Here is a 13,554-nt window from a genome sequence, read left to right as displayed (position 1 = left end):
CCAGGCTCAGGGAGGGGCGGGGCCATCTGCTGCAACCGGTTGGGGTGAGAGAAGGAAGACAGGATAAAAGACATGCTGTGGAAGAGAGACAGAGGTTAATAACAGATATGATTCAATGCAGAGAGGTCTGTTAATACATAGTGAGTGAGAAAGGTGACTGAAGAACAAACACTCAATGCATCATGGGAATCCCCCAGCAGCCTACACCTATTGAAGCATAACTAAGGGAGGATTCAGGGTCACCTGGTCCAGCTCTAACTATATGCTTTAGCAAAAAGGAAATTTTAAGCCTTATCTGAAAGTAGAGATAGTGTCTGTCTCCTTTATCCAAACTGGAAGCTGGTTCCACAGAAGAGGGGCCTGAAAACTGAAGGCTCTGCCTCCCATTCTACTTTTAAATACTCTGGGAACAAGAAGTAGGCCTGCAGTGCGAGAGCGAAGCGCTCTAATAGAGTGATATGGTACTACAAGGTCATTAAGATAAGATTATTTAAGATCTTGTAAGTGGAAGCCAGATTCTGAATTCAATTTTGTATTTAACAGGGAGCCAATGAAGGGAAGCCAGTATGGGAGAAATATGCTCTCTCTTTCTAGTCCCTGTTGGTACTCTTGCTGCAGCATTTTGGTTTAATGGAAGGCTTTTCATGGAGTTACAGAAATAATGTGTACATACGTGTCAGCTAATGTGTAAACAATAAAAGCATCACCTTGTCAGCTGGGATGTGTCGATGACGTGTCAGCTTCAGTGTCAGGCATAGAAGGAGCAAATGTCAGTCGCGGAGGGGTGGGGGGCATTAAGCACATCGTTTTAGCATCCATCATATACACTATTTTTATACATTTGCACATATTTGTGATGGAAATGTAGCTGATGTGACTGTTCAGCATAAAGTGGAATAGGAATATACTCCAGTGGGACTCTGTGGCTTTCTGCATTGCTTTTGAGGTTGTTGCAGAAATTAATTTGCTTTCATTTTATGTGCCACCTGTTTCCATGAGTGATACTTTAATTTATAAACCTTGGGACATTAATAGCTCACATCTCTTTCAGCACGGCTTCAAACCTTTCTGCAAAGTTAAAACATGCCACATAATGTTTGGGGCATAGGTGAGTTCAGACCCTTTTTGTGGTTGCTTGATCCCCAGATTTCACCAGAACACTCCTAAAAATTACTATAGTAATAGTATTAATAATATTGTATTTTAGTATTATTTTCTGACACTAGCTGGCAGAAAGACACATTTTAACTGAAATATAGGAAAACTAACATTGTAATAGACAAGTAGTTTTTCCTGAATTTCATGGATGCTTTGCGTGCTTTTCAGTAGTACACTTACTTAAAAATACCAGTGGACATTCTCCACACAGCATATTGATATGAATGGCAGCATTTTACAGGATTCATATCACTCTAAATGTGGCTGAACAGGATGGATGCCACTACACTGATGTGACGGACTACAAATTTATTCTCGTGATGCTCCATGCTGAGTCTGCATAATAAAGGCCGGGTTTGTATGATTCCAGAAACTTTAATATAAAAAACACTCTGCTAGTTTCCTCCATGTACAGGTCTGTGGAGTGGCAGCATGATTTTTTAGTTTCTGCACTGAACAATACCACTTGATTATTTGGTGGACTGCCTCTGTGTGATTAAGAGACTGAAATAATGCTGTGCATGTTTCTCATTTTATCTGCTTTACCATAAATTTTTCTTTAACCTCTTCAATAACAGAGCCTTTGCCTTGGGTTTGATAACTAAAGGCTCCACCTTACAACGGGTGGATTAGATTGAAATCTCTGAAATTATTCACCCATGACAACTAATTAGGTTGCTTTTGAAGGCAATATTGAAATGTTCATCTAATCAAATTGAGATTTGAAAATGTAAAAAGGGTTGATTACATTTGCAAACAGCATATTCCATTGATATTAATTGATAGACACTGCATGTATGATATTATGATTGGGAGCTGAGTCCACCTACATTTTAAGCCTAGAATCACCCCTGGTTTGGGGCTAAATTTTAAGGCTCATTTCCATAAACAAGATCTTTGTTAGCAAACAAGCAACAATACTTGGCTCCTCTGTTGTCACAAGAGGAAAGGAAGCAAGTAACTTTAATCCTAAAACTGATCTCTGTTGCTTGTGATTCTGATAGGGAGACTAACAGTAATTCAATACAATTCAGTTCAATTCAATTTTATTTATATAGCGCCAAATCACAACATTTTTTCCCCCTAATAGGCTGTTTTAGGTATGAGCAAGTTCGTTTAAAGGAGACTCTTACCCAGTGGCAGGGGGGTCGTTGACCATCATATCGGTAGCATCTTTTCCAGTGAGTGGAATTATCATATTTCATTACTTCAAATAACCTTTTCAGCAGCATAATTTGTCACTGTCAGCTTTAGCAGTAAGCACTGTACATATATATAGACTCCAGACATTAATTTTACTCCTTATATACATTTTAAATACAAACTTCTTCAAATAAGTTTGAATCCATGGTTGCCACTGAATGAATAAGATTTAAGTAGTTTAATTAATTTGCTTTTGTTTAACTATTTTAACAAGAGCTATTTTGTTTATTTAGTTTTTCCTTTTTGAGTTAAAGAAACCATTTTTAAAAAAAATTCTGATTAATGTTGATTAACTGTTTCGTTGATTAAGTTATCTGCACCTATAAGTATGTCTTATGTGTATCTAGCACTTGTCCAATAATATTTTGGTACATGTGGATGTGTTGGAAAAAGTTTTGATGCTAAAACACTTTGGAGCTCTTAATTGCTTTATTTTTGTTCCATTTATCAGTATATTACTCAAGTTGTCTTTATCCTTTAAGGAGCAACAGAGCAAAGCTGTGACACCAAGAGTGCAGTGAGTACCTGATTTGTTAACTGTCACCATAGTAGTTTAGCTAGTATGCAGCAAGAAAACCTTTGAGGTGGCTATCAAGTTATCTTGCTGATTTTTTCTTCAATTTGATTCAGGTGAATTTTTATATAATCAAATTACAACAGTTGTCTTAATGCACTTTATTTATGAAGACCATCCAGTATTCTGGAAAACCCCAACAATCAAACAGTCCCTCATGAGCAAACACTTTGCAACAGCAGGAAGGGAAAGCTCCCTTTAAACAGGAAGAAACCTCGGTCAGAACCAGACTTAGGAAGGGAGAGAGAAATGAACCCACCCACCTGAAATCTCATGGCTTTAAAGGGTTAAACTCATATGTTGCTTTTATGTAATTTTTAAAACGTAAACAAGACTGTAACAAATTTTCTGTAATATGTATAACATGTTATAACTTCCTTATCTTCAACAGAAAAATGTTAGCAAGTTACCCAAATTAAATAAAACAAAATGTTAACTTCAGAACTACAGGCATGAATGTTTGTGTGCTTAGCTTTTAGTGAATAAAGAAGACACAGACGTGGTTAAATGCTTTTTGGTTAATAAATGTCTTTATTTGGCTTTGAGAGGAACATCACTGCATGAGAGAGCAGCACGTACAGTCACAGTTGTAAAGCAGAACGGTTTGGAAAGTGTCAGCACTCCTCTACTTCCCCAGAAACAAGTGAGCTGCAGGTGAAAACATGTTTCTTTTAACTTTCATTTATGATTAAGGCAATTCTTTTTTAATTGAACACACAACAAGCAAAAATCTACTCATCCAGCAGATACTCAAGCTCCGAGAATCAGGCCATGCATTCATATCCGTTGGTTGATTCATTTGTCAATAAAGAAATAATACAAGCAAGGGAGAGAAATGATGAAGGACAATGACAGAAGGTGATAGAAGAAGTTATGGGGAAAATAGCCCTTTTATGCGACTCTGTATACATAAACCATAAACCCAGGAGAATCTACTCTAACAGACACTTGCAGTCTTGGCTGAGGACTGTCAGCGTCAGCACCACCTGCCTGCTCCTAACACCTACACTCACCTTCACCTTGTTTCCTGTTTCAGCTACATGAAACCAAAGCACCACCATGTTTATGTGAGGGGAAAGAAAACAAGCTGGTGTGTGAGATGATCAGATAAAGTGTATGACAAATGATTCAATCAAAGGGAGGACTTATATTCCCAAAATATATACAGCAGCAATTGAAACTCTACATTTTCACACCCAGCGACTCTGAAGCAATCTACCTTTCCACCCATGTACATTTATGTTTTTCCAGGTTCCAGGTTTGCCAGTATTACTGTGCTATGCTGCAGTTAAGAAGGAGGGAGAAAATTAAAGGGGGTGAAATGAAGAACTAAGCAGCGGCTAATGGAAAGGAGAGGAAGCATTCACCTGCCGTGTGAAATGAGGAGTTGGGACTTCCAGTCAGGACAGAAAATTTCCTGCCTAACAGGGCGACATTCAGGAATGAGCTGGTGACGCTTCATTCAATGACAAAATCTTTAACTTACAGGAATCGCCAACTTTTAAATGTAAAAATCAAATAGCACCGTAAAGTTGGACTGGCTGTTTCACATGCTCCAGGATCTGTGCGTTTCTCTTTAAAAGTCTGTGTGCTGACAGGTTTTGATTGCTCTTACTGTGAATATTAATTACCAATGGCACGTTTGCTGTTGCTTGGTCAAAAGACGGATCATTCCCCTTTTCAGACTTGTGAAACTCGGTGGCATCGTGCTAGCTTCCTGCGCTTTTCTCTGTACTCCTGTGACGTAGAGTAGTGACAGCTACAGCAGATTTATGGAAGTGATTTGAACTCTTTTGCTACTGTAGTACTAGCTAGTCTAAATCTCCTTTTCCATCTAATAAAGATTGAACTAATCACTTACAGAGCAAACAGAGACTGAAAAACACAGGTGTGAGGCATCTGGATTGTGCAGATGTGTGTGTGTCTGTGTGTGTCTGTGTGAGATGATGTGAACATGAACAGATCCATAGGTGACTGATCGTGGAACGTGGAATGCGTTATTGATGACAGTGATGACAAAAGCAGTTTAGCTCTTGCTGTTCTTCCCGGTGGGGCTCTCCTTCTTCTTCTCCTCTTTCTCTTTTGGCTTCTCCTCTTCCTCTTCCTCCTCCTCCTCACCCTCTTCGCCCTCTTCTCCCTCCTCACCGTCCTCCTCTCCCTCCTCACCATCTTCTCCCTCCTCACCCTCCTCTTCTCCCTCCTCGTCCTCTTCCTTCTCCTCTTCTTCCGCTTCCTCTTGCTCCTCCTCTTCAGGCTTAGCTCCGGGCTTCCTGTAAGCGCCGAGAGTGTAGGTGCGGGCGGACATGTAGGAAAAGCCGGGATAGCCAGACTGGACCATTGCACCGCCGACAGAGCTGAGGCGACACTCCTCGCCTTCCAGCAGCTTCCTGTGCAGATGGAGAAACAGAGGACAAAAGGTGACGTCACCGCCTACACTGGACGTGCTACTTTTAGATGCTCAGTGCAGTGATAGACACTCTGAAGGGATCTAATGTCACCGTGATATCAGATGAAGCACCTCTGCTGTCTGTTTTGGTGCTTTTGCAGTTTTACATCATCTTATTTCAGTTGGAAGTGTCTGACTTCTCTTAGTGAAAGCATTAAAATCACATTTTAGGAAAGTAGGTGAGGGAGCACTCCTCTCGTGTGACATGAAGCAAATGTCCCAGGATCATGTTGGGATGTGTTTAAGCTACAATTTCAATTCAACTATTTATATAGCTCCAAATCACAACAGTAGCTTGTATATTTTAAGGTAAAGACCCTATAATAATACAGAAGAAAAACCCAACCACCTCTATGGAGATAGTGGGAAGGAAAACGTCCCTTTTTACAAGAAGAAACCTTCAGTAGAACCAGACTCAGGGGGGCAGCGATTTGCCACCACCAACTGGGGGTGAGGGGACAAAAGACACACTGTGTAAGAGAGCTAGGGTTAATAATAACTAATGAGTAAATACAAAGTGGTGTATAAACACATAGTTAGTGAAAAGTCAGTGAAGGGGAAACACTCAGTGCACCATCGGAAGACCTCAGCATCACAAGTAACAGAAGATTCAGGGTCACCTGATCCAGCCTTAATTATATGCTTTATCAAAAAGGAAAGTGTGTCTCTGTGTGGTCTGTGGCTCTGCTGAGGAGGAGGGGTGGTTCAGCGGGCAGTGCCAGGGAGGCTGTCAGGGCAGCTAGGGCTGTTCAAGTAATCAGACTCTCCCTAACGAGGCCGCAGGAAACAGAGGGGAGAGCTGTGAGGGGAACAAGACCGCTGCAAAGCTGCACAAAGCAGTCTGAAAAGATAAAGCACTGTAATAAAACATCGCCAACTCTGCAACAGCGTATACGTGTCGGGTCCTTTGTGTCACACAAAGTCTTGTGTCTGATCTTAAAAGTAGACGAGGCATCTGTCTCCTGACTCCAAACTGGGAACTTGTTCCACAGAAGAGGGACCTACACCTACTCATTTTTAAAAGGTTTATATAAATAAAGTGGAATTTTGCACGCAGTGTGTCCTTAAGAGCAAAATCTAAATGTCAATAATAAACACTTGTCATTATATTAATCACTTCAATAAACAAGATACAGTGTGGTTTCACTCCAAAACTCTTATAATAAAGGAGTAATAAGCACACAAATGGCGAACAATTAACATCTATGATATGATTTCAAACAGATTTATGTATTGTGTTGCAGAGATATTTGCTGAAGTTTGTTTGCGAACCAGCTGCCTTATGCAATACCTTTGTACTTCGAGATGGTGCAATCAATCCAACAGGAGGGGAGAAAGACAAAGCACCACACTGAGATCATGCTTAGATTTTTCTTTTAAACAGACTATGATGCTGACCTCTTATCAGTCACTTTGAGAACCAGTCAATGAACGAAAGAGTAAATATATTGTTGAATGAAGCTCTTGATAAGTGACCACCAGCTAGCTGCATTGAAGCTTTTTTTGCCGACAAGTATTGTATAACTTTTTTATGATTTCCATCCTATAGGTATCTGGAAATGGTGGAAAATAACACCAGTTGCTACAATGGTCATGTGCTGTAAAACTGAAAGAAAAATCAGCTAAGAGAGACACGTAGCTAAAACTCCAGAGTGGCTGCTGTGTCCCATTTTGAAACTGCCACATCCAATCCTACAATAATTGCCTTTCATGCCAGAGTAAAAGTAGGATGACAACCTCTTTGTGACTAGGAAACATCACTTATTGCCTTGTACATTTTTCTACATTTCGTGACTGATTGGAAGTAGTTGTGTTTGCTCCTCAGAGGTTGCGTGTAGAACAAACTCATCCAATCAGTCTCTGGGTGTCCACCTACGACCGTGAAGTGATTGTACAGGTCACTTGGTGGTAGGTGACTTGTCTGCAAACAATTACAGTCTGATACAGCCTAAGTGCAATCACCCTCAGACAGATTGGCAAAGGTTTGCAAATAAGTGTTGTCTAATTTATAAACCCAGACAGATTGAGTGCAACTGGTTAGCAATGACTAAGATACAGATGCAAACTCATAGCAGACTTTATCTTGACACACCAAAGTCACTTGAAGACAGCAACTGAGTGCGAGTGGTTGCAGACCGGGTCTCAGCCTTTGAAGCAATGGTTTCATAGGCGAAGATCACAAGTTCACTTGGAACAGTAATTTTGTTTCTGCTGTGATCTGCAAACACTGTTTTTCCTAGTGTGGCAGGGTGTGGTTTGTCACTCAGCTGCAGGGGATGGGTGGAGCAGCGGGTTCAGGGTCTGGTGTCAGGGAAGGCTACTGGCAGATTCCTTTGTCTGCAGAGTCAAAGGAGAAAAAAACTCCCCTTCCCCTTCCGTATGCTTTGTACCAATTTGCCCTTCAGCGTGTTCGGACGCCCCGCCACCTTCCAGTGCCTCGGTGTACTGCGTCTGCACGCTGCATATCCTGCCACCTATTTGGATGACATCATCATCCACAGTGACACCTGGGCAGAGCATGTGCAGCAGGTGGCTGCAGTCTTGGAGTCCCTGAGCCCCTGCTCTACACGTCTAACTTTTCCCTCCCTTTTATTCTACACACTGATGCTTCAAACAGAGGGCTGGGTGCCATGTTATCCCAGCAGGTAAGGGTGGGGGAGGTTGATCACCCCGTCGTGTACATCAGCAGGAAACTGTCAGAACGGGAGGCCAGCACAGTGGGCAGTGGTACATGGAGAAGGAGTTCCTGGCCATCCGGTGGGCGGTCGATTCTCTTCCTTATTACTTCTAGGGCCATCCATTCACCTTCTCTCCAGATCACACCCTGCTGCTGTGGCTCCATCGCATGAAAGATGCCAATGTCCAGATCACCCCCCACGGTTGTAACTGGCTCTCCAGCCTTATAAGTTCAAGGTAGTCCAAAGGCCAGGGGCACAGATGGTTGGAGGGATGGAGCAGCGAGTTTGTGGTGTGGTGTCAGGGGAGCCTGACCCACACGGCTGACCCCCATCATATAATCATGCCCTCTCTTTTGAGTAGGACACCGGGACCTACTGGTGTGCTGTGTGTGCTATCTATGCTGTGCTTGAGACATCAGCTGAAAAGCTGCACAACCAAAGGTGTGGCGATATGAAAACCCCCCACTGTAAATAAACATTGAACCTTCGGCAACGTTGTGTGCATCGGGTCCTTTGTCACACCTAGGTTTATAACATACTGTGCTATTATTATTGTATGTATGTTTTCAGCTTAGTTCCACCTGCCAAAATGATGACTGCTGTTCTGTTTGTAATATTACAGACCTGTACGCAGCAATCTCAATATCCAGTGCCATCTTAACATTCAGTAGGTCCTGGTATTCACGTAGATGACGAGACATTTCTCCTTTCGTACTACGCAGGGCACCTTCCAGCTGCTGAATGGTATCCTGTATGCACAAACAGACACATGCACATATTAGCCAGCATTAGCCTTATGTGACCTATGGCTTTTATTATTAACTCCTCAATTTTGTTAGCTACTTTTTGGTTGTTTTTGTCTGTAAATAATACGGTAAAGTCTTTTTTAAGGTTTCTAACAATTAGCTTAATAAAGGTATAAAAAATACAATTATTTACATACCTGCATCTCACCAATTTCATTGTTATGGCGATCTTCCATCTCTGCAATCTGCCTCTCCAGAGCTTCATTGTGGCCCCTGAGGGCCTCAATCTCCAGGGTCCGGGCCTGCACCTGTCTGCGGTATTCGCTCAGCTCCTCCTTGGAGTGCTTGATGGCATCTTGGTTGCGGGCAGCCGCCTCAGTCACACTGGCAAACTTGGAGCGGTACCATTCCTCTGCCTGGGATTGGTTCCTAGCTGACAGGCTCTCATACTGGGCCCTGATGTCCTTCAGGGCTGCAGCCAGGTCAGGTTTGCTGACATCCATCTCCACTGACACCTTGATTGAAAAAAGTAGAAAGTAAAAATTGTTTGTGTTTACTGTATATGTTGAGTTTACAACTGTAAATAAAATGTAGCATTTTTTTTTTAAATCACTCATCCTTATATTTAAGAGATGCACAATTATAAGCTGTGTACATTTCAAAAACTATTTTAGCTCACTGATTAAGAATTATAAGTTCATTTTGATCCCGATCAACCATATTATTATATAATGTGGAACCATCATTTTCCACAAACACAGCTTGTTTGTTTGCTGGAAAAGTCTATGCTTTTAATTCTCAGTGGGTAAATCTTAGTGTTTCTCTGATTGGATGTCTGTTCTTTGAAAAGTGGTGACTGTAACAACAAACTGCTGAAATCACTGTCACCATGGATGACAAACAAAGCCATTCTAACTCTGGCTTATCTGTAGCTATTAACCTGATGAAAATATCAGCGTGTCATTGTGAATTTCTTTTAAATACTGAATACTGTTAATGCATGTTAATGCGCTTGTGCTGCAGCTAAACTACCCTCTTCTCTAGCGCCGCAACATAAATGTTTAAGGTGAGCGGTGTGCTGATGAGCTGAGGTGGTGGACTGCGGCGCTGATGAATGGACTGCTGACTCAGACATCTCTGCTGCAGAAAGCTGTGCTGTCAATGGCTTTTATGGTACTCAAATTCCCCATAGGGGGGGAAATGAGAACCCCTGGAGAAATCTACCTAGCAACCACCAGTTCGTGACTAACTTAATAAGCACAAGCTCGCAAAGGACGTCGCTTCACATAAAGACAAGTTTCACGCAAATTTTCTTCTTTTTATCTTGCTCTGTCGACAGCGGGACATAAATAACATCCCAATAAACATGAAAATAACTCACTCTTGCGCATAAACTCGAGCTATGCGCGTCACACGTGGTTAGAACAAAGTGGGAAATGGTTTGAACCGCCATACTGCCCCATGAAGGCAGTTTATCACGTTAATATGTAACCTACACGAAACAAGCGCTAGAGTTTGTCCTGCCTGGGACGACCACACCCCTGCGCTATTTCTCCGCATTTTCTCCCCCCTCTGCCCCCTCTCCCCCCCTCTCTTTTAGGAAATGGTAGCAAGCTAACGGCGGGCCTTACAGTAGTTTACATGAACTTTATAGTTGACCTTGGTGCAAAGCAGGTAGCTTATCTCTCCGCTGTCGCACTTTCATATTGTCAGTCAGTTTTCTGGGCAATTCTCTACACGAAACGACCGAAAAACAGACACTTCAAAAACAGCTTTAAGTTGGCACGAGGGGGCGTGAGCACAGGAGCGCGCGGGACACCGCAGGGACGCTCGCGACTCTCCTGCTTTCAGAGCGGGAGGGAGGACAGCGCGTGGTGCTGAAACGGAACTGCAGTGCCATTAATTTTCATGTGCGCGCCGTTCAGCACGTCGAAGCGACGTAGAAAAGACGGCTGCCGACAGACTTTTACATCCTAACACATCTGTAGGTCACTGCTTTCCCGAACTACTCACAAAAATAAGAAAGAAAAAAGGGTTTGTTGTTGTGTTGAGTGCAACAAATCAACAACTTCCTCTGTTGTAGTTTGTTTGTGGCCACTAAGGTGATTATGAAGTGTAAAAACACTCAAGCCTGGAGACCACCTGTGTTCGTGGGTAACACTGTGTTTCTGGTGATATTCTGTGGCTTTAAAACTAGTGGTTAATCGCATTTCTGACCAGTTGACCGTCGGCGGGTGTAATCCTTGCGTGTCTATGGGCAGGCCGTCAGACCCCCGTGGGACGTGTACCTGTGTGGCCTGCAGTGAAGCCTGGAGCTCCTGCAGCTCCTCCTCGTGGACTTTCCTCAGGAAGGCGATCTCATCCAGGAGCGACTCCACTTTCTTCTCCAACTCCAGGCGCGCCAGGGTGGCGTCGTCGACGTCCTTCCGGTAGCCCTTCAGGGTGTTCTCCGCCTCCTCTCGCAGCCTGCTTTCTTCCTCGAACTTCTCCTTCATGCGCTCCAGGGTGTCGTTCATCTGCACGCAGTCCAGGTGCATCTGGCTCTTCTCGTGAGTCAGCTCCTCCACGCGCGCTCGCAGCTCGCGGATCTCCTGCTCGTAGAGCTCGTGCAGGCGAGAAGGCTCACTGTTGCGCTGGCGCAGCAGTGTGACCTCGGCCTCCAGGATTTTGTTTTGCTGCTCCAGGTTGTGCACCTTCTCGATGAAGGACACGAAGCGGTCGTTGAGGCCCTGCAGCTGCTCCTTCTCGTTGGTGCGGATGATCTTGAGCTCGTTGGTGACCGCGGTGGACTGGGTCAGGTCCACCGCGTGGTCCGGCATGGAGGAGAAGACCCGGCCGGGGGCCGCTGTCCGGCGGTAGGTGGTGGTGGAGGAGATCGCTGAGGGGGAACCATAGGTGCGGTGGCTGCTGCGGTATCCCGCGGAGTGCAGGCGGGACGGGCTGCTGCTACCCAGGCTGACGCGACCGGAGCGGGGGGCATCTCCAAAGATCTTCCGATAGGAGCTGCTGTAAATCTCGCTGGAGTAACTCATGGTTCCTTCACCTCGGTTGAATTGGGCCGATGCCTTTGCTTTGCACAGGGAAGTGTGTGTGTGTGGAGTTCACGAGTGTGACAGGATGAGTGTGTGTGTGAGAGAGAGAAAGTGAGATGCGAGTGATGTCTGCCCGGGACAGGTGCTTTTATAGGGAAGGCGCCGGCGCATCATTTGACGCAGCAACAACAGAAGACAAGGGGAAACCTGCAAGCTTTTGCAGAAAGCCTCCACCCTCTGGGGAGACACGAAGTCACTCATGCATCTCCTCCTTTCCGCCCTGCAGCTCCAGCTCAACAAAATCACACTCAACGACGAGCAGGTTTCTGCACGGTCTTTGCTGTCCGTGCCCGAACTGAGATCATTAAAATCTAACTTTTTCTTTTCAAGTTACCAACTACTGATCGCACTTAGTGCCACCCGGATAAACACATCGTAACACAAACACAGACACAGGTGTAATCTGAATTACAGCACATTCATTATGCACTTATCTGTGGCGTTCACTGCAGTATTTTTTTTTCCTGCGCTGTCGCAGCAGAATGGGAAATGGGATCGATGTATAGAGCTTTTCCCAGAGTGTGTTTTGGTGGTGCTGCAGTCTGCAGTCACCCCCCCCCCCCCCGGCCACCGCAGTGTGGGAAGACGGGATAATATCATATTAGTGGCAAAAATATGCGTAAAGTGTGTATTTTTTACGCACTTTACGCACTTTACGGGGGGGGGCTCCTATGTTTCAGTGCTGTGCAGAGCGGTCTCTAGCCTTGGTCCTGATCTAGGCTGGAGACAGAGGCGAAGGACCACGCCCCTGCAAAGTACAGGACACCCACCCGCGGGACCGCAGCCTCAACAGCTCCGAACACCACAGGAGGCGCCTCCAGTGCTGCTGCTCAAGCTGCCTGTCTGGAACAGATCCCAAGCGCAGACATCGCCGGGTCATCTTAAATCACCTTAAACTACTTTCCATTGGTCTCGTTTCCCCCACAAATTATTATCAAACAGGGGTCAGTGAAGAGTTGCCATTGTCTAAAGTTACCGAACAATGGTAACTGTGAGCAGAAATTGATATTTTATTTAGCTTTATGAATTTGATTGGATTTATTTATTTATCTGCAAATTTGGAAAACAGTGACTTTTAAATAGAACTATTTGCACTGTAGCAAATTATTGTCACATATCATCGGACTTGTTGTTTGGAATGCAAAATTCCTTTTTAATAAGTCACACTGATTTCAGTCAAACATTTCCAGAGTTGATGCACTGAATTAATCACACGTCATGAGTGACGAAACTTCTCGAATGCAGTTTTTTCCTGGGGGCAGCAGGGGGCGCCCACTCTGGCTGTAAAGGCTAGGCAGATTGTATAGATGTATATGAGAAAATGACCCTGAAGTACACTCTATTACCTCGATTGATGTCCACAAATGCTAGTTTTCGGTCTTATTAAATATAACATGATACTTATTTTGTAAATCATAGCCCACCTATAGCTTCCCATGTAAACACTGGGCCAAACCAAACATGTTGATTGAGTGATGTGAGTAAAGCAGCAGCCCAAAGAAGCTTCGTAGTGGAATAAACATTAAAGCAGGGATGCTTTATCTTGCCTTACTTTTAAGCTGTATAGTTGTGAGAATGATGGTTCAAAAAGCTCACCTCAACTCTTCAAAATACCAGCCAACAATCAAAAAAGGAATTCCATGACACATACCTCTAT

General features: G+C 43.9%; 1 protein-coding gene across 1 annotated transcript; it reads right to left on the bottom strand.

Annotated features, from left to right (window-relative positions):
• Positions 1 to 3,455: 3,455 nt before the first annotated feature.
• Positions 3,456 to 11,945, bottom strand: neff1 (neuronal intermediate filament family member 1). Its single transcript, XM_085426896.1, has 4 exons — positions 11,094 to 11,945; positions 9,003 to 9,320; positions 8,684 to 8,808; positions 3,456 to 5,322 (listed from the first exon to the last, which is right to left on the bottom strand). The coding sequence occupies exons 1-4, from the start codon at positions 11,835 to 11,837 to the stop codon at positions 4,962 to 4,964; spliced, it is 1,548 nt and encodes a 515-aa protein (XP_085283022.1). The 5' UTR covers positions 11,838 to 11,945; the 3' UTR covers positions 3,456 to 4,961.
• Positions 11,946 to 13,554: the final 1,609 nt, after the last annotated feature.

Source organism: Rhamphochromis longiceps, linkage group LG12, assembly GCF_057381845.1.
Source record: "Rhamphochromis longiceps isolate RC_006_pf linkage group LG12, R_longiceps_female_GT1.1, whole genome shotgun sequence".
Taxonomy (NCBI): domain Eukaryota; kingdom Metazoa; phylum Chordata; class Actinopteri; order Cichliformes; family Cichlidae; genus Rhamphochromis; species Rhamphochromis longiceps.
The sequence above is the reverse complement of the archived record's forward strand: the minus strand, read 5'-3'. Positions and strand labels throughout refer to the sequence as shown.

Excerpts from the sequence above, each read along its gene's own strand:
- neff1 (XM_085426896.1), bottom strand. The coding sequence starts at position 11,837 with ATGAGTTACTCCAGCGAGATTTACAGCAGCTCCTATCGGAAGATCTTT. Across the intron at positions 8,809-9,002 it reads ATGAAATTGGTGAGATGCAG|GATACCATTCAGCAGCTGGA; the intron begins GTATGTAAATAA and ends TTGTGCATACAG. Across the intron at positions 5,323-8,683 it reads ATTGAGATTGCTGCGTACAG|GAAGCTGCTGGAAGGCGAGG; the intron begins GTCTGTAATATT and ends CCATCTGCACAG.